The sequence below is a fragment of the Gekko japonicus genome, unplaced genomic scaffold (assembly GCF_001447785.1).
Source record: "Gekko japonicus isolate JY-2015 unplaced genomic scaffold, Gekko_japonicus_V1.1 scaffold176, whole genome shotgun sequence".
Taxonomy (NCBI): domain Eukaryota; kingdom Metazoa; phylum Chordata; class Lepidosauria; order Squamata; family Gekkonidae; genus Gekko; species Gekko japonicus.
Window position 1 is genome coordinate 1,218,812 of NW_015160840.1, and position 20,951 is coordinate 1,239,762.

The following is a 20,951-nucleotide window of genomic DNA, read 5'->3' on the forward strand; positions in this document are numbered from 1 at the left end:
CACATTTTAAAAATCATGTGATCTGCCTTGAGCCACAGTGAGAAAAGCAGACAATAAATGAGGCAAATAAATAAATGAGAGGCATTCGGCATAGAAACCCAGGAAGAGTCTTAGTAAAGAGCAACAAAGTCTTAAATGAGATGCAGGTTACAGATTATCACGCACCAGTGCTGCCCAGATTAAACCACAGAATCTCAGTTTACCTATAAAGGGGTGGTGGTGGTGGTATAGAGAATATTTCACATTTAAGGGCTAGGCTGGTTCAGTACCCAGTGCCATGATCTCCCACCCCTTGTAGTAAATAGGGTGAAGATAGTTTTCAGAGGGTGGCTGTGTCGGTCTGCAGCAGAACAGCTAGATCCGAGTCCAGCAGAAACTTAAGAGACCAACAAGATTTTTGGGCTATGAGCTTTCGATAGTCGATGCTCCTTTTGTCAGATGCAATACACATAGTCCCCCTCTGCATCCTGAGTCCCTCCTCTGCAACACCACTCCCAGCTTCTGACTGGAATATAAGGACTCAAATGTCGCCACTCCAACTTGTATCTGATGGAGGCAGCATTGACTTTTGAAAGCTCATACCCTGAGAAACTTGTTGGCCTCTTAAGATGTTAGTGGACTCGAACCTAGCTGGTCTTGCTGTATTTATTCATGACCCACTTTTCAGTGTTGTTTCCGAGGTGGTTTACACTGAATGCATATCGTTTCAGAGGGTAGCCATGCTGGTGTGCGGTGAAACAGCTAGATTTGTCCAGCAGCATCTTAAAGACCAACAAGATTTTCGGGGTATGAACTTTAGAGAATCAAAGCTCCCTTTGCCAGTGAATATATATATATATAATTCAGTCAGAGTTAACTGATGACTCGTCTGGCCTGGACTCAGCAGATGTAGCCTTTTCCCTCCTTCTCAAGGTGGCTGGCTTTTGGTGGCATTCAAAGAGGAGGGACCACAGGCTGATGTAAGGAGCCTTGTTTTCCCTACCTCTGCTTCTGCAGAATAGGTGCAGGGAGGAGATCACCTACTTACTGTTTTAGGTAAACATGTAATAGAGTATCCATACTATAGTGTCGAAAACAGAAGCGGCTTAGCTTACTGAACTTTCCTCTCCCCTGCCCATCTTTATTACGCCAGACAGGGCACTGCCGCACACTCATAAGTCTTGCAGTCTGTTACACTCTGGTAAACGCTTCTGCTTATTTTCAATTGCCAATTATTCTTATCTTAAGCTTCCCAATTAAGAAAAATGTACTAAAAGTATACCATTTTACTAAACTGCATACAGTCCAACCTTAAATACAATTAAAATCAATGAGGCAAGGAGATATCTAAAACCTGCCATGCCTTCGTCTCATTCCTACAATATCACTTATTTGCTTGAGACACAGCAATGAGAGCTTGGTTAGTTTTTGCGTTTCTGTCACTTTTCTTTGTTCTACTGGAACTAGTCTTTCTGGAAAGCCACATCTTTCCTATATTTGTTTGGTGCTGTATCACCTTACTTCTGAAATTCAAGTCATTTTCTACTCACCCATTGCACCTGCTTCCAAAAACACACTCCTTAATTTCCTTTTTCTCTCGTGCTTCTTTCCCCTACTCCCCTCCCACCCCATACTGGCCCCACAACTCAGCTAGTACTTTAGGATTTGCCTTATGCATTGCTGCATATTGAAATCATACATTCACTGTAAAACAAATGATGGTTTAAATCTGACTGTAAATCAGCCTTCCTGCATAGATTCAGAAACTCAACACAGACACATTTAAAACTGCCTATGATATGCACCCCAAAAGCAGGAGAGCTTTATGTAACAACATGTGTGAAGACAGCCTTACACTGCAAACCTGCAAGCAGGAACTATGTCTAACTATTTCAACTAGCTGGTGCACTATTAAATATTAGTATTATTAATAAAGACAAATGAATGTAAAACTACTAATCAGATATACAAGAATTTAATAGTGTTATACCTCCAAGCTCTTTTACATTCAAGATGGCGTTCTGGAATGGCACTGCTTTTATGCTAAAACCTGAAAACAATTTTTTTTAAAAAAAGAGTTAGTACCTTGTTCAGTATAAATACCATACAAAGCAGCACATCTGTTAATATTCCTCCTTATCCTATTGCTTAATCCAAGGTCTGTGGGAACGTTTCGAATTTGGAGAACTGAGAATGGGCACTGCCACAAAATGGTATCCGTGGAGGGCTAGGGCCAAGAAGAAAATGGCTGCCATGGGAGACTGGGGCCAATCTCAAAATGCTGGGAACTTGCAAGCCAAGTGTACTCCTACTGTGTAGTCAGTTGTTTCTGGATTCTCCTGCTCCAGTGACGTGAAGGGAAGCCAGAACTGAGTCTTTGCTTTGGGAAAGAAGCAAATGGGCACTAGGAAATGCATCAGCATGCACCAGGGTGCCCATGGGAGCCACATCGGGGGATCACTGGCTTAAGTGATCAAGACCAAGGCTTGAAATTTCAGTTCTCATTAATCCCTTCTCTGACCTCCAGTCTCCTTTTCTCCAATTTCTAATTTGCTTACATAAAATGAATAAAGGATACAAGATAGTTTGATATAATTATACAAATATATATTGCACGTTTAGTTTAACAAAAATAGAAACTTTTTATTGGGGGGGGGACCACAAAATATACACTTTTTGGCTCACATTCACCTAAAACAAAGATCCAAGAAGGGTGTCATTGCTTCAGATCACAGTTATGCTAGCAGCAATGAAAAATTCTTTTTAAATCCACCTGTGTTCCATTTTTATTTATCTCTGGCATTCTTTCAATTCGTATCACACTATGAAATCAAATTAATCTTTCAGCAAAGAGAAACTGTGCAAACTAATATCTAAATCCAGAATTCAGAACCTCCCAAGCCCAAGAATGATTTATCATTACTTATATCAGTATTTCAAAATTCCAAATATTCTGGGCAGACATTCAGGATTTAAACTGCATGATCACTTCACCCTTAACCCTAAAAATTGGAGTCAGAAGGAAAAGGAGAGGAGGGCAGGCCGGCAATCCAGGAAAGGAAACAACTACTCCAAGCAATGGCTGGGGTAGGTTTGGATATTGTAGTCCTCTAGGCAAGTATCTCTCCCAAAGCTGTTGAAGCTTCAGGTATAACACTGCTCCACATCAGGCCAGATCCAAGCAAAACTGGCGATACCCACCAATTTCCCTTCCCGCTGTAGATTCCCCCTCATATCACTCTTCTGGGCTGCACTATCCCTCAGGAGCAGCATTTTGTGGAGATTAGTGGGCTGCAGCTGTAGCAAAAGCCACACTAGGGCCCATGTGTCCACATCCTCATTGTCAGAACAATTTCACTGCCAACCTATGGGATGAGAGGAGCGAAAATGCTGTGCACTACCAGCACTAAGCCAGATGGGCTGGCCAAGTCACAGTGCTTCCAAGGCAAACCTTTCAGAAACACTTGTCCTGAATATTTCAACTATCTTACCTACTTATTTCTTCATTCCTTGTATTTTATCCCTTTTAACAAAACTCCTTTATTTCCAAAATTATTTCCAATTGCTATATCAGACCTTAAGTTACGTTATCTTCCCCTGGACATACCAAGATGGGGTATGGCCGTGAAGCTGTCAACAGCAGTGGAACAGCAAGAAATTTCACACAAGATACATGTATGAGAAGTGCTTAAAGGTAAAATGAAAAGTCTACCTAGGTCTAATGTTCCCTCAACTCACTGGATCTGATTTTATATAAACAAACTCTACTGTGTGGACATCATCTAAGATAGTTATCTTTAAAAATTAAATTTGTATGTAACATGCTACTGAACCTTCATTGCTTGAAGATGTATCAGGTCAGATTATGCATGTGTATAGGTCACTGAGAAGAAAGTTACACTTCTTAAAGATTGTTCTATAAAGTGGAGGTCATCTTCTGTCTTCACTGGATGAAGTTCTTCAATAGTGATATTCTTAAGATTCAGCATACATCTACCACACCACAAGATCTCTCTCAAAGGACTTCAATGGTTTCTACTGCTTAGATTTGGTCTCTTCAGCTGAACATCCAATTTATCTAGAAATCATCCCCCTCCACACACAAGGAGCTGGAGACTGAAATCGCTAGATATGTAACACTCAGTCAACAAGTTCCATGTTCTTTGCTTAGTACTGATTAAAAATTACACTGTCCACTCAATCGTAAGCATATTTCAAAACATGCCTTTCCATTTGGCTCTGGAAGAAGTTAAATTTTGAAAAAGACCTGAGCTTACCTGTTGTTGACACAATGTTCTCTCTGTTTTCACTGCAGAGCTGTGATAGCAGACTAGTCTTGCCTGATCCAGTGAGACCTATGCAAACCAAGTCATACTCTGGTCGCGGTGGCGGTGGTCCTTTGCAGCAAAGCGCTCGAAAGCACTGTTAGGGAGAACAGAAAGGAAAGATTAATCACATTTTTTATAAAGCCCAAGAGATTTTTTTAGGGTGCAGGTTGACAAGCAGGGCAGAAAAGGAACCTTTAAAAAGGGGGTAGGGACTACTATTCTGAATAAATATTATCATTAATGTTTTTTCTACCATTGAGCTTAAAGTTTATTAAATTTAGCATGGACTATCCCCAGATTTGCAGAAACTTTTCAATCACCAGTTTGGACTAAAACTATAGTTCTCAAAGGAGAACATACACGTCTCCCCTGCTGGAGGATCCACGGACTGTTGATAGTGGAGCTACAAGCTGTTCCTTAGAGCCCAGTGTGAGGTAAATCATCAATCCATTTCTTCCATAACCCATATCACACCAGCGGCTGCTTACAATGCACACTCTTCCATTGGCTCTTTTGTCTTTGTAATAAACCAACAGCCAGTGAGCCATTTTGCCTCATCTGAGTACCTTTCTGAGTGATCTTAAGTACGACAATAGAATTGCACAGTTTGGCTCCCTCCCCTTTGAGCCAAGTGAGAAAACAGCAGGTTGTCTTAATATTTTCCTCTTGCATGGAAGACCATATCCATAACAAAAAATCTAATCCAAGACATGTACATTCTGCTATCACATGACCAGAGGCAATGCTGAAAACTATAAAGATAATTTCGATTAAGGGACCAATGTCAGACATACTTCTAAAGAAAAAAGTCAAAATTCTCCAGCAGACTGCTGGATCTTATGCTATTGTCTCAAACAACACGTAGCTCATTGTTTGAGCAGAACAGCCCCGCATCAATAAAGGGGTCTGAACATTAATTTAGCTATACCTACTATTCCTTCACAATGTTTTGCACACTCCAGTGTGCAAAAGAGAACTTACTTTGTTCTTGTGGGATATATTAGTTTGTCTTCTAATACCAAAAAATATATTTTATACGTTTCAACAGGCAAATAAATCCTTAACACATCAGCAGCCAAAGAAGGTGCGAATAGTTAAGGATCTGCTGCTGTGGTTTATGGTACTTTAGAGAATGAGTTTCAAACATTAAAACACATGGTAGAATAAAGGTTGCACCTTCGTATTTAACAGATCTGCACCTGTATTTATTCAGGCACAATATTTCTTAGTTTAATCACTACACTTGATATGTTATTCTAGCTTGTCCCAGACAGTAAATACAGCTAAGGGACAATAAAGTACATTTCTGAAAATGCCTCAACTTGTCATCTGAATTCAATGAATGGGAGAGGTCCCTGCAATTACAACAGAGCCTCAGATAACCTGTAAGCTGGTGACTGAAGCCAAAGGACTCTTTGCACGTCTTGGGTATAACTTAAACAGAGATGGGTCCACCGTCCATGTGATAGGGTACACTATGGGGGGGGGGGGGATGATGACATGTGGTGAACTCACCCACATGTAAAATGTAAGAAGCCACTCTAATATGAGAATGGTTTTCCTTTCAGAATACAATTCAGGCATGGCATTTGGAAGCAAGGTAAAGGTAGGATAGAAATTATTTAAATAAACAAACAAAATATATACAATCAGAGAAACTTTGCCAAGAGTGATCCATCACATAGGTGAGGCTTTGATTCAGAGGGGTTGGGCGTACTTTAGGATGTAAGCATCTTTTTTTTTTTTGGCCCCCCGGAGGGGATTTTTTATTGCATTTTTTAATAAACTACAAACTACAACGAAAAACTAGGAAGGGGGAACTACATCTAGGGAGAAAGGAAAGAAAACCACTAATAACTAAAACCCCAAGAATAGGAGTTCATAACAATAGCTTATATAAGTATTAATCTTAAATTGCTAGCATTACTTTGAACATAGTCAATTATGCTAAATTATTTATCTTTTTATTCATTAATTTAACTGTTTAAAGAGAAACCCAAGAGCATCATCCATAATAAAAACAGAATTTTAATGCACAATTCAAAGTCCTTCAGCCTTCACTTTGTTTTCTCTTTTCTAATCCTCAATTGATATGCACGTTTGGGTGCAGCCGCACCCTTATCGGAAATGGAGTCCTCATAGGAAGACCCCAATTCGCCACTGGATTTGCTATCATCTTCTTCCTTGGTGTCCTCGGCTTTCTCTCCCAGCTGCACTCTCAGGAACTCACGTGCTTTAAAGACAGAGTCAATCTTTTCTTTTTTATCGTGTAGTTTAAAACTGACGACTTCTGGAATTTGCCATCTGTAAGCAATGCTATTTGTTTGTAGAAAAAGGATTAAGTCTTTGTATTTCTTCCTCTTTTGCCTTATTTCAAATGGGATGTCTTTTAAAATCCTGATAATGTCCTCGATTTTCAAGGGTGTTCCTGTAGTTGCTTTCAGGATTAAATCCCTCACTTGCCTCTTCGAGAATCTGACCACTGTCTCCCCAGGCAGATTATTCTTCTTGATGTACACGGAATAGGCTCTGTAGACCACATCCATTTTGTTTACAAGATATTCCGCTTTCAAATCCATAACTGGGGCTAATGCTTCACTTATGAGTTGCTTTTGATTCTCTTTTAATTCTGGGACCCCTTGGAACCGGAGGACCAAATCTGCTTTCTCCATTTGCAGCTGTAAAAGCTGGGATTCTTCCGAAGCTTGCTTCTCTCTCAAAACAGATTTCAACGCTTTTAGGGTGTAAGCATCTTCTTAAAGCAGTATGTGATGGGGGAAAAATACTGAAGGTCATAAGAAATAGTAAATGTGTTGTAAATGGAGAAGACCTGTGTAATTTTTATTTAAAGTGTTTATATCCCACCTTGTCTTCTTAGACTCAAAGCAGCTAACAAAGCAACTAAAGCTGAAGGGTCACCAAAACAGCAACAAAATCAACAGTGTTCAAAAAATGCAGCCAAATCAATTGACACTTTGAAGTAAATCAGCACAAACTTTCCTAAATGCAATGAGCAAAGGCGTTCACTTCACCTCCACTTGGGTAGTTCCCATTCCAGAGGAATGGACCTACCACAGAAAAATGAGAGACTGAAACTATTGCTACAGGAATAATCCTAGCAGAAGGTGCCACCAGAAAAAAAACTGGCTGAAGAGCATGACTGCAGCATGGGTATAACTGGAGGACCATGGTTTCATAAGTGTGACAGCCCCAAGCCCTAAAGTGATTTAAAGATAATAACCCGAGTCCATACTCAGGAGCAAATAAATAACCAGTGTAATTGATGTGGCACTGGGATTATGTATTCCAAGTGGCTGACCCCAGATAGGAGTCTTCCCACTGCATTTTGTACCAACAGAAGCTTCCAATCAATCTTCAAAGGCAGCCTCACATAGAGCACATTACATTAGTCCGGTCTGGAAGGTGACAGTAGCATGGGTCAGTGGGACCAGTTTATGAGCTAATGTAATCAGAAGAAGATGCTCATAGCAACAGCACCACTCTATTTTTCAAGGGTTGCCAACAGGTTTGAGAAAAATATCCTGCCCCTTTAACAGAAGCTTACTGAGTGCAAATGGGCAACTGAAGCTTTTCACAGCATGGAGATAAATAAAAGCCCATTAAGCCTCTTATGAGTCAGGGCATTTTTCTCCAGGCCTGTTGGCAATCCTACCGATTTCTCCATCAATAAGGCTGGGTTCCAGAGCACTCACAAGTTTTTAACTAGTATCTAGTAAAGAGTGCTGACATTCCTTACGTCTGGTAGACCAACACCAGCCAAACACTCCACTTTCCCAAGCATCAACGCCTTCCTCTTGTCTGCATTCAGTTTGTTCACCCTCAACTGCTTGACCACAGCCTCAAGTTACTGGCCCAGGACTATCAAAGGTGCTTTTAGAGGCTTAAATAATGAAACAGAAAAAAAGGGTATTGTGCATGTATTGATGACAATCCACTCCAAAGCTCCCAGCCAATTTTCTTACATAAGGTTCAAGAGCACTGGGAATGCCCTAACCTGGATAGCCCAGGCAAGCCTGATATCATCAGATCTCAGAAGCTAAGCAGGGTTGACTCTGGCAAGTACTCAGATGGGAGACCTTCTTGAAATGTCAGCAGTCAGGAGGTTCGGGCAGGTTTTATTCAGCCACCTCTCTGAATATCCTCCAGGCCTCCAGTAGGGGTCACTCCCCAGAGGTCGCCATGACTTCCAGGTGCACACACACACTCACACAGACATGCACATATGGGGGGGGGAGAAAGAGCACTGGGAACAAACAAACCCTTGTGGCATCCCACATGTGAGGTCCCAACTCACTGATTTCGCCTCACCTATGGAACCTTTCCAGTCAACAAGAATGTGACCGACAGAAGGATGTCCCCTTAATCCCAAACCTTAATTGTAGCTGATCCACCAGAACATTGTAGTCAACCATTATCAAGTGCTGCTGATAGGTCTAACAGTATCAGCAGTAACAGACTGCCCTTATCCCTGTCCTAGTCAGGGGATGGCATGAGCCAATGATAGAATTTAGACTTTGAAATTAACAGCAGGACTCATCACTAAGATAACAGAGCCATAACTGAACAGTAAGGCCTGGATTCCTACAGTGTGCCAGGTCAAGCAGAAGAAAGTTGCAGTTAGGAGATATCACCTCCCACAATTCTTACATTCATAGCCCTTCACATGATATCAGTGGTATTTCCAACAGTCACCACGGTCCTCAGAAATTGTTTTTGGGCCTATGAGGCTGTAGCAGAAAGGAAGTAGAAAAGTTCCATTTTGAAATTCTAAAAATGGCTTTGAATTGGCAACAACACAACCTCAGGAATATTTCTACAACTGGTACTTCTATGGTCTAACTGCATGCCATGTCTGCTGTAGAAAACTATCAGAGAGAAGGCTGCAATACAAACTATATTGATTATTAAGGAACAAGGCAAAGGACAACTGTCCTGTTCTCCAACTGGAAGGGCCCCCAAATTCTCTACCTTTCTCCCCAGTGCAGATCCAAAGCAGCTTACATTGTTCTCTTCTCCACCATTTTATCCTCACAAACCCCTGTGAGGTATATTAGGCTGAGAGCTTGTGACTGACCCAAGTTCACCCAACAAGATTTCATGATACAGCGGGGCTTTGAACCTGAGTCTCTAAGATCCTAGCTCAACACTTTAATCACTACACCACCCTATAAATTAAATCTCAACATATCCTGAGAATTTCAGGACTTTGACCTGGGAGTTAAATATGTGTTTTTCAGAAATAAGAAAGGTATATGCATGCATAACCACTGCTTATTTCTTTACCAAACATACATGAAGGTGATGAACAGAGTTTGGACGCCTGCATGTGTGTCTTTTCAGAGGGAAATGACATTTTTTCATTCGCATCCTTTGTAACTAGTGGAAGGTACAGGCGTTTCTTGACTTGGCACAGCCATCAGTAAACACCCTTGGATGAAGATGGCAAACTGAATGGAAAGGCCAGCCATAAGGCTTTAGAAATTGCAGCAGAAGCTACAACCATTCATGACTTCTGCTAAGAGTTTACTCATACAATTCTGAATGTGATAACAGAGAGCACTTCACTGCCAAACAGTGAACAGTGATCATAATGTTGTTGAGTTCAACATTTGTATAAACAGGGAATTGGCCAAAAAGACTGACACAACCACTTTTAACTTTAAAAGGGGTAACTTCTCTGATATGAGGGGACATGTGGGGAGGAAAGTGAAAGGAAAAATAGAAAGGGTCAAAACCACTGGGGAAGCTTGGAAACTATTTAAAACTACGATCCTAGAAGCTCAAAAAATATATATTCCGCAGGTTAGGAAAGGCACAAATAGGTATAGGAAAAAGCCTGCATGGTTAACAAACAAAGCAATGGAAGCTGTAAAAGGTAAAAAGGATGCCTTTAAGCGGTGGAAAGCTAGTCACAGTGAGGCTGATAAAACGGAACACAGGCTATGGTAAATAAAATGCAAGTCTGTGTTCAGGCAGGCAAAAAGGGAATATGAGGAGCATATAGCAAAAAAAGGTAAAGACCAACAATAAAACTTTCTTCAAATGCATTAGAAGCAGGAAACCAGCCAGGGAGGCAGTGGGGCCCTTGGATGACCAAGGGGTAAAAGGGGTACTGAAGGATGATAGGGAAATGGCTGAGAAGCTAAATGCATTTTTTTTGCCTCTGTCTTCACTGTGGAAGATGAGAAGTGCTTGCCCACTCCAGAACCGCTGATTTCAGGAGGGGTGTTGAAAGACCTGAGTCAGATTGAGGTGACGAGAGAAGAGGTCCTAAAACTGATAGACAACTTAAAAACTGAAAAATCACCAGGCCCAAATGGCATACATCCGAGAGTTCTGAAAGAACTCAAATGTGAACTTGTGGATCTCCTGACAAAAATATGTAATCTTTCCTTAAAATCAGCCTCCATTCCTGAGGACTGGAAGGTAGCTAATGTCACTCCCATCTTTAAAAAGGGTTCCAGAGGAGATCCGGGAAATTACAGGCCAGTCAGTCTGACGTCGATACCGGGTAAATTGGTGGAAACCATTATTAAGGAAAGAATTAGTAGGCACATAGATGAACAAAACCTATTGAGGCAGACTCAACATGGGTTCTGTAAGGGAAGATCTTGTCTCACTAACCTATTAGTGTTCTTTGAGGGGGTGAACAAACATGTGGACAAGGGGGATCCAATAGATATTGTTTACCTTGACTTCCAGAAAGCTTTTGATAAAGTTCCTCATCAAAGGCTCCTAAGTAAGCTCAAAAATCATGGGATAGAAGGACAAGTCCTTTTATGGATCAAAAACTGGCTAATTAATAGAAAACAGAGAGTGAGTATAAATGGGCAATTTTCTCAGTGGAGGGTGGTAAGCAGTGGGGTACCGCAGGGATCAGTACTTGGTCCACTGCTTTTTAACTTGTTCATTAATGATTTGGAGATGGGAGTAAGCAGTGAAGTGGCTAAATTTGCGGATGATACAAAGTTGTTCAGGGTGGTGAAAACCAGTGAGGATTGTGAGGCACTCCAAGGGGATCTGTCAAGGATGGGCGAGTGGGCGTCAACATGGCAAATGGGGTTCAATGTGGCCAAGTGCAAGGTGATGCACATTGGAGCCAAAAATCCTAAATATAAATACACATTGATGGGGTCTGAACTGGCAGAGACTGAGCAAGAGAGAGATCTTGGAGTTGTAGTGGATAACTCACTGAAAATGTCGAGACAGTGTGTGACTGCAATAAAGAAGGCCAATGCTATGCTGGGGATTATTAGGAAGGGTATTGAAAACAGATCAGCCAATATAATAATGCCCCTATATAAATCAATGGTGAGACCTCATTTGGAATACTGTGTGCAGTTCTGGGCACCACACCTTAAAAAGGATATTATAGCTTTGGAAAAAGTGCAGAAAAGGGCAACTCGAATGATAAAAGGGTTGGAACACTTTCCCTATGAGGAAAGGTTAAAGCGCTTAGGGCTCTTTAGCTTGGAGAAAAGACGACTGAGGGGTGACATGATCGAGGTTTATAAGATTATGCATGGGAAAGAGCAGGTAAAGAAAGAGGTACTTTTCTCCCTTTCTCACAATACAAGAACTCGTGGGCACTCCATGAAACTGCAGAGCGGTCGGGTTAGAACGGATAAAAGGAAGTACTTCTTCACCCAAAGAAAGAGTGTCAACCCCACAATACTGCATCCCATTCCTACGCAATGGAGCAGACTGTGTGCCTTCATTATTCTCAGCTACCATCCCCTAGTTCTCCTCAGACTGAAGTGGCAGGAAATCATTGCCTTGTTGGAGGCTGAAACACATCCAAAAGCTCTTTCAAGAAAATCCAACCATCAGCAGTATACGGAGAGCAAAACCACAGGTTTCTGTTGAGTAAACTTGAAGCCCCGAGGTGCTGATTTTGAAGTTCTTTAAAATTAAGACGTTTCCACAGCTATCCTGAAAAGGGACACAACCACACAATATCGTCGTAAAATAGCTGGTCCCCCATGATGACAACAAAAAGCAGCAAAAATCAAGCCACCTGCAGACAATATGGGAGATTTCCTGTTTATGTAGAAAAATCTTTGTTTTCCTCGGGGGGGGGGGCGGTGTTAGTTTACACAAACACTCTCAAAAAGACAGCCTGACAAAGACTAAATATGCTCCAGAAGGGACAGAATGTTGAACACTGTTTAGGAGGCCATGAAACAGGGGAAAGGAAGAGAGCTCTGAGAGCTCAAAGAGGGAGGGAAGATTTTGCAGGATGGAGCAGGATTTCCACATTGTCCTTTTCACAATCCCTTTTGGATAGTTGATTGTTCTAGAACAAGATGTAGTAAAGTTTCCCTGTGCCTGTGATATTACTGCCCTTAATGAGAACAGAACTGAAAACATAAAAGATCCTTTTACTATTACTACTACTACTGTCCACAGGAGAACACATTTCTCACAAAACACTGCAGAGAAACTGAGTCACTCTGTTACATACCACAGGTGCCCTAGTACTTTCTCCTTCTATAGTGACCCCAGGGGTTTTTTTTGCTCTGTTACAGCTGCTATCCACTTCACCGTCTAAACCTTTCTGTTGCCTCAGTCTTTAGAACACAAACTGTATTCTTAGTCTCCAGGCAATTTAAAAAAATATGTTTTCTTATTCACACATGGAGCTGCACATTAATATTACTATTGTATGTTGACTGCAGAAAAACAACCATTTGCCGAAGGCATGGGCTTTAGAAAACAGATCACAATGCCTTCTGCAATAGAGCAAGCGCTCCAATACGTCTAGGACAAGTAAATGAAAGGCACAGGACATTGTTGTTTTCTAAAGGGCACAGTTCTTTCAGTTGTTATCTAAAAACCAGACAAGTAACACATCATATGCAGCAACAGAAGAAGGCTAGACATATTGTTCAATAGAGGACTATAAAAATATTCAGAAACAGAGGCAGAATTTACTATACTCTCTTTTAAAAAAAATCTTACTTTTACTTGGCTTTGTATTATTCTTTCCCAATGTCTTTGACAAAAAGCAAATTAAATGACAAGCAGTGCTAGTCACTGTATCCTTTCGCCTAAAATGTCTGTGGGGAACAAAAGAGATTCTTGTGTTTGTAAAACATTCAGAAAATACTAAAAATGCAAGATTAGAATTTCTCTGTGTATTCCAGCTTTAGCTTCTAGGGTTTGTTTATAACCAGACATTATAGTGCTTTATCAAAATTATCTTCCAAAACCATCCATGCAAAATTTATTCAGTCCTTTTAATTTTTTTTCTAGTATTAACATACAATTTTATTGGGGGGGAGTTCAATACAGTTCAGACAGGTCTAATTCTGGGGGGGAAATAACAGTTTACAACAAATTTGGAACAAGTAATATTCAAAATTCATAGTTCCAGGTGTACACACCAAGTCTTTAGCCAATAAACTAAACTTGCTTTGCTGCTGAAAGATGAAATTAAACCTGTGTTCCTCTTCAGGTTCCAGGAATTCAGGGCAGAATCCAGGAAAGTTTAGATGATCCTGAAGTTTCAGTAATAGTTATGTTGGACTGTGCCCTCAGAGTGCAGTTTGTGGTTATAGGGGAGCAGGATTCTAGCCCATATAATTGTAAAGATACAGACCAAGATCCAAAGAAAAGCGAGAGCAGGTCCTGGGCATAAACACAGAGAAGTTTGTCGACTTTTTTCTCCTCAACACAGGTTGTAAAAAGAGGAACACAAGAACTATATTCATATTGCCAAAGTAAGAACAATCAAACGAATTACAGATTCTTGTGATTCAAGGAACTAGTTCTGTTAAGTCCAAGAGGCACTTTTGACTCATTTTTCCTCCTGATAATGTAAGAGATAAAATTAATACATGGTATCATTAAGTTGGGGTTGTAAAATTGATAAGGCATTTGGAGATTCTTCTGATTGATAATGAGCAGGGTTTACTCAAAGTTAATTATATTCATTTTACAGACATTAGCAACTCTTAAAATCTCTTGGATTAGAAAGATGGCAGTTGATGATACCTAGCTATATATCACACTAATACGTTTGCAAAAGCAAGCATTTCCATGTTTGGACAATGCCTGAACACCATGGTCAAGCAGCTGAGGAAGAATATGTTGAAATATAATCCTGATAAAATAGAGGTGATGCTCGAAAGGCTAATATTTTGGAGGGATGGCATTATTAGGAGGTTGGGAGTTTTGTTGGATCCAGCTCTTTTGCTAGAAAATCAGACAAATTCAGGTAGCCAAAAACAAAAGCCTTTTCCCAAATTAATACAGTACAGAAATAATCCCATTTTAAATATTCAGCCAACCCAATCATGCTTATCCACACACTACAGTAACCTCAAGACTAGACTATTGTAATATGTACATGGGGTTGACCTTGAAGAGAGCTCACAAGTTTCAGTTGGTACAGAATGCAACAGCTATATTGTAAACAGTGTTCTGCACATATTACCCTGAACTTTAAGGTCATTATACTGGCTGAAGATTTGCTTCTGAGTTCTGGAGCCAGACATTTTTTTAAGGCTTCTTATAAAATGCCAATGTTCCCTCTAAGCTGTGGAATCTTGTGAGCAAAAATTCTACCTTGTGAGCTATTGGCAATAAAGTTGTGAGTGAGCGATTTGGCTCCTGCATGAATTAGTCTGCTCTGGAGCCATCCTTCCTGAGCTAAGACAAAAATGTGTGAGCCAAAAAAACTGTGAGCTAGCTCACACTAACTCATCTTAGAGGGAACACTGGTTGGGACCATTTTATTTGCAGGACCAGTTCCACCCTTCGTGTGCTATACAGCAGCTCATGTCATCAAACCAGTGACTGTGAACTGGTCCTTCCACTGGTCCAGTATGAACTGTTTCTGCACAAGCTCCCATTCTATGGTTCTGACTGCAAAAAATTTGGAAGTTCTATAAATCTCTTCCATTGTGTTTTCAGTGATTCCTGAGTGAAGGTCAGTTAAAAAGGTAAAGGTAAAGGCAGTCGAGTCCGACTCTAAGGTTGCGGTGCTCATTTCTGTTTCAAAGCCGAAGAGCCAGCGCTGTCCAAAGACGTTTCCGTGGTCATGTGGCCGGCATGACTAAACACCAAGGCACACGGAATGCTGTTACCTTCCCACTGAAGTGGTACCTATTTATCTACTTGCAATTTCTTGCTTTCGAACTGCTAGGCGGGAGTTAGTGTGATGGTAAATGAGAAATTGGCTTCCATTTTTATCTATTGTAGTTCTGTGATTTTTAATAATTTATATTATTAATCTTATTATTTGAGTCCCACAGTCCCACAGACTGGGAGAAAAGTGAGATATAGAGAGCAGCCCTAAGCGAATCTACTTGGAAGCCTATTAAGGTCCATGCAATAGGGCTTACTCCCAGGAAAGTGTTCTTAGGATTGCATTGATAAATATGTTTATCTGGAAATAAACTGCCCCTATGCCATCTTCTTTGCTTAATAGATGGCAGAAGATTTTACAGACTCCATGTAGAATAACAAAAAACCTAGAGTGGTCTTAAAGGCTATATAGAAACCTTATGATAAAATTGATAAATGTGTCACTCTAAGTAGTTTAAGACTGAGAAAAGTTGGAAATCTTGCTTACCTTGGTTAATACTTCAAAAAGGATAATACGGAACACAAACTTTTGTTGGAAACGGACGAGTTCCCAGGAAACAAGTTGGCAAGATGGCATCAAAAACCATTTAAGAGATTCCAATTGGATAAACATATCTGTGCATGAACCTGAATGATATGCTAAAAGAGAAGCCACCTTTGGATTTTCCCAGATTTTTACAATCATATTCCTGGTCCCAAATCACCAGGAAGTTCATAATGAATGGAATATTTCAGCTTGCTCTTTAAAACAGATGCTGGTTTTCAGTTTACCAAATGTACATGTCTGTAATTTACCCAATACAATATTCCAGTAAATTGTATCCATGTATAGTACTATGTGGAGCTGCGGTGGCTCAAGTGGTTAAGACGCTGAACTGCAGGCTATGGAAAGGTCAGTAGTTCAGCAGTTCGAGACCCGGGTGCCGCATGATGGAGTGAGCTCCCGTCTCTCGTTCCAGCTCCTGCCAACCTAGCAGTTCGAAAGCATGAAATTGCAAGTAGATAAATAGGTACCACTTCGGTGGGAAGGTAACAGCGTTCCGTGCGCCTTGGTGTTTAGTCATGCCAGCCACATGACCACAGAAACATCTTCAGACAGTGCTGGCTCTTCGGCTTTGAAACGGAGATGAGCACCGCAACCCTAGAGTCGGATTCGACTGGCTTTCAAGCAAGGGAACCTTTACCTTTTATACTACTATGTATGTTAAAAAAAAAAAAAAAAAATATGCCTCTATGAGACACCTCTACCACTGAACAGAACATCTAGCATGTATCCCATCCCATTTTCAGGGGTCAAAAACTATGGAAACAATCTATACAAGAGTTCCTTATATATTGTACTAGTAGAAAATGGAAGCAAATCTATTTTGTTCATTTGGAAGAGCATTCCCCTGTGTTCATAAATGCCTGAATTCCAAGCTAGTACTGTCTTGCAAAACTGTCAGTAGCTCCATCTTATTTTTCCTGTCGACATGTAAGTATAAAATTTCTAATTTCAAATTACTGAAAACAGATGGTTTTCTGTTTAGAAATGTTTTAATCTGTCAACCCTCAAATCTATATAAACTGACTCAAATTTGAAACAAATTCCACCCCAGAACAACATATAATATACTTTTAATGTTTTCCAACGGATACATACACACACAAATTTAAAGTTAATATATTGTACGCTTTTAGTATTTTGACCCTAGGAGCTATTAAACAATTTATATACAAAGTCTCACCAATCTTAATTTTTAATAAAGCTCATAATACAAAAACTGTAATATCTTAGTACAATGTACACTTTAAATGAAAAAAATGATTGATTTATTTAGAATATTTCTATGCCACCTCTTCAGCATCCAGCTCGAGGTGGCTTACAATTCAAAACCACAATATAAAAATACAAGCCATTAGACATCAGTAACATTAGAACTATCCATAAAACAGAGCAGACCATTAAACCCAAATTCAAAGCCTGGGTAAGAAGATGTGCTTTAGCCTGGCACCTAAAAGAAGATAAAGTAGGTGCTAGACAAGCCTCAAGAGTGTTGGATCCGGGTGCCGGATGGTATTCCAAAGGTATGGTGCCACAACAGAAAATGCTCTATCTTCAGTTGCCACCCACCTCACCTCTGAAGGTGGTGGCACAGAAAGCAGTGCTTGAGAAGCATCTTAACTGGTAGGTTTGATAATATCGGAGGAGAAGGTCCTTCAGGAAACCTAACGTCAAGCCATTTAGGTCTTCAAAGGTAAGAACCAGCACTTTGAATTCTGTGCAGAAACAGATGGGTAACCAAGTGCAGATCTGAGATTGTATTTCATAACAATAGCAAGAGAAAAGGTTCATAAAACAAACCTTTAAATGCTTTAACAAAATGGCAAAAACATTCAAAATGTTTCAAAGCAAAATACTGAAATAAATGTCTGAGGTAGGATTTTGAATGGGAAGAACAGCAAAGGGGTAGATGATTAATTTTTCCCAATTCACCACTTCTTTATTCCACATTTTTCTTTACAATGTGCGTTGCGTAGTTCTCATGTTATACTCAATGCCTATACATCTGAAAATGTGATATAGATGTCGACTTCACACTTATCCAGATACTGGTTCCCAGGTTCATTTGTAAAGTCAATATCTGTTGGCTCTTTCTTACAAACAGGTGTATGTGCATTCACTACGACACATGAACAGGGCTTGAAAACTTTTCTGTCAAACGGATTTAAGATGTAGATTTGCACCAAAATCCAACAGGGAGGGGGCAGCCATGTTGGGAGCAGCACATAGCAGATCAATGGTGGTCAGAGAATTGTTTCTCTGCTCAAACCTGTTTATCCCCAAAGCTGCTTTTCTTTCAAAATTAACAGGATTCAGTTATTCCTGTTTCTCCACATCAGGTAGTAAACAGCAGCTCTGCTAGATCAGCCCTAAGATGATGACTCGTAGACAGGCCCGGGAGAAAAACATCAGGGGGAAAAAGACACAAGGTATCTCTACCACACACACATATCTGAAGAAGTGAGCAGTGACTCATGAAAGCTCATACCCTACCACAAATTTTATTAGTCTTTAAGGTGCTACTGGACTCTTGCCCTTTTCTACTGGTACATACAAACACATACTAAGACACCCTCCCCAGGTGAAACATGAAATCTGAGGAAGATGTTATGTGCAGTATATTTTTTATGAAAGACAACATTAAGCATTACATAATATACTGAAGACATGTAGAATACTTTAAAGATATGTTCTTTGTTTAAATGTGACTAATTTTGTTGACAATCAACACTAATTTTGTTGACAATCAACATGTGTATGATGTTTGTTCTATCACTGAAATATTTGGTGATTTCTGTATTATGCAGTTTAATAATTACTAGTCATATAGTAACTGTTAGGAGGCTGTCTCTGTCCAAATATTTTCTTCCTATTTTCAACATTTTTCCTCTAATTTTCAGATAGCAAACACTAAGGTAACACACGTGAGGTAGCGTGGGAACGCCTTGCAGTTCCCTCCCAAGTACTAAGCATATTCACTGTTTTGCTTGAGGAAAGCTAAGGCATTTTATACTTCTAAATTCCATAAACAAGCCAAATAATAAAAGTTTATAAAGCAAGCAGTGAATTATTTTATGCTGTCAAAGCAATAAAGTAAGGTTATGTGTGACATGTACTACACAGATTCAGGTGGGTAGCCATATTGGTCTGAAGCACCAGAACTATTCAAGATATAAGCTCTCATGAGCACACATTTCAATTTTGTGCAAAATGTGTTTTCCCCCAGGAAAAAGTGTTTTCTGTCCACAACTTAAAAATTTCCGCAAGTTTTGCATCTCTAATCAGCTGAATCATCCAGTCTTGGATCTGTCATAGTGGCCAGTCAGAAGAACCTAGAAAGACTGGAAGCAAGGCTGTGGCAGACACTTGGACCCACCTTTAAACAACCACATGGAGATTAAAACCTCTGAATGAATTAAAGCAGCATGTTAACCTCTACATCACAGCCCTGCTTGACAACCGAATGCTCCCTTAAAACGTTCAATCTTTGAAGAGCACTGTCCACAATCTCTAAAGGAGATATTGAAGTTTACCCATTTGTTTCTTCTCGATTCAAAATGATCCTGTATTTCCCAGACAATGAACGGTCAATGTATTAATTAAACTTTCATTTTAAAATAATCTGAAAACTAATTGGAGAAAATATATCGGTGGGATCAGAGAGACAGATTCTTTATAAACCAGAGCTCTTATGGTTACATGTGTAGTTGGCATGCCAAAAATATCTTCAAGCAATAGCTTTACCTTTGATTACCACAGCCAGATTGATCTTCGCTATGAACTACAAGCAAAAATAAAAGAAATAGGCCAAAATTCATGAATGGCTGATGAAAGTAAAAGAAACTTACACACTGGTGAAGCTAAGAGCCTCCCAACAAAACTGAGATACTTCCAAATTAGACTAATTATGGTCAAGGATTGTGCCAAGAATGGAACTTGCAGCAAAATGCGAGGGACAGAATTCTTAGTTATGGGGGGGGGGAGATATGGTTTGAGTAGATATGCTCACCTTATGAATACTATTATGTATACTCTTTATGGTATACTAGCAGTAAAGCCCGTTGTGAAAGCAATACAACGAGATCTAGAAAGAGGCTCTGGGGCAGTGCTCTGGCTTTGGACAAACAGTGTCAATTTGCTGTGGTGACCTCAGCAGGGTATAATGACAGAGTCCACTGTTTTCTCCAGAGGAACTGATCTCTGCTACCTGAAGAGCAGTTGTAATTGTGAGTAATCTGTAGCCCTCACCTGGAGATTGGCAACAATTGTTACCCAGGACAAAATGGCTGGTTTGGAGGGTGGAGTCTATGGCATTCTACCTGTCTGAGGTCCCACCCCTCTGCAAACCCCACCCTCTCCAGGCTCCACCCCTCAAATCCCCAGGAATTTGTCAGCATGTAGTTGGCAACCCCATCTCCTTCCCAGCTAGCCACCAACCTACCATTATCTGCCCCTTTGACTTCAGCTGACTTCTGCCCTCCCTTCTGCAGAGCAGTTGTAATACTGAGTGCTCTCCAGCCCTCACCTGGAGATTGGCAACAATGGTTCCCTATGTGAGACTGACTGGTTTGGAGGGTGGAGTCTATGGCAGTGTACCTGTCTGAGGTCCCACCCCTCCTCAAACCTCACCCTCTTCAGGCTCCATCCCTCAAGTCTCCAGGAATTTCCCATCTGGAGTTGGCAACCCTATCAGGATTGGCCCCAATGTGTTTTCTCCCAAAGGCCAAAGTAGGTGACAGGACCAAGCTTAGTTGCCTACCAACAGGCACTGAGGGGAATGTAGGGTTGCCAGCTCTAAGGAGGGAAATACCTGGAGGTTTGGGGGGTGGATTCTGTAGAGGGCCGGGCGACGGAGGCATCGGCCTTCTGTCGCCCGCCTTGCCCCCCCAATCTCGGCCCGGGCACCCGCGGCTCCCACCAGCGGCCGCCCGACTCCAGACTCCCCCGCGGCCACTCCAGCCAGGCGACGGAGGCATCGGCCTTCCATC

General features: G+C 40.7%; 1 protein-coding gene across 3 annotated transcripts in view; it reads right to left on the minus strand.

The window, feature by feature from the left end:
• The window catches only part of ARL15 (ADP ribosylation factor like GTPase 15), a 279,921-nt gene that overhangs the window by 127,513 nt on the left and 131,457 nt on the right, over positions 1-20,951 (minus strand). For 2 of the 3 annotated variants that reach the window (XM_015419138.1, XM_015419129.1), the window contains exons 2-3: positions 4,257-4,401; positions 1,970-2,029 (exon numbers count right to left, since the gene is read on the minus strand). In XM_015419138.1, the coding sequence (XP_015274624.1) occupies positions 1,970-2,029; positions 4,257-4,401 (205 nt within the window). The remainder of the gene's footprint in view (positions 1-1,969; positions 2,030-4,256; positions 4,402-20,951) is intronic. The other variant, XM_015419147.1, reaches the window with a different exon arrangement.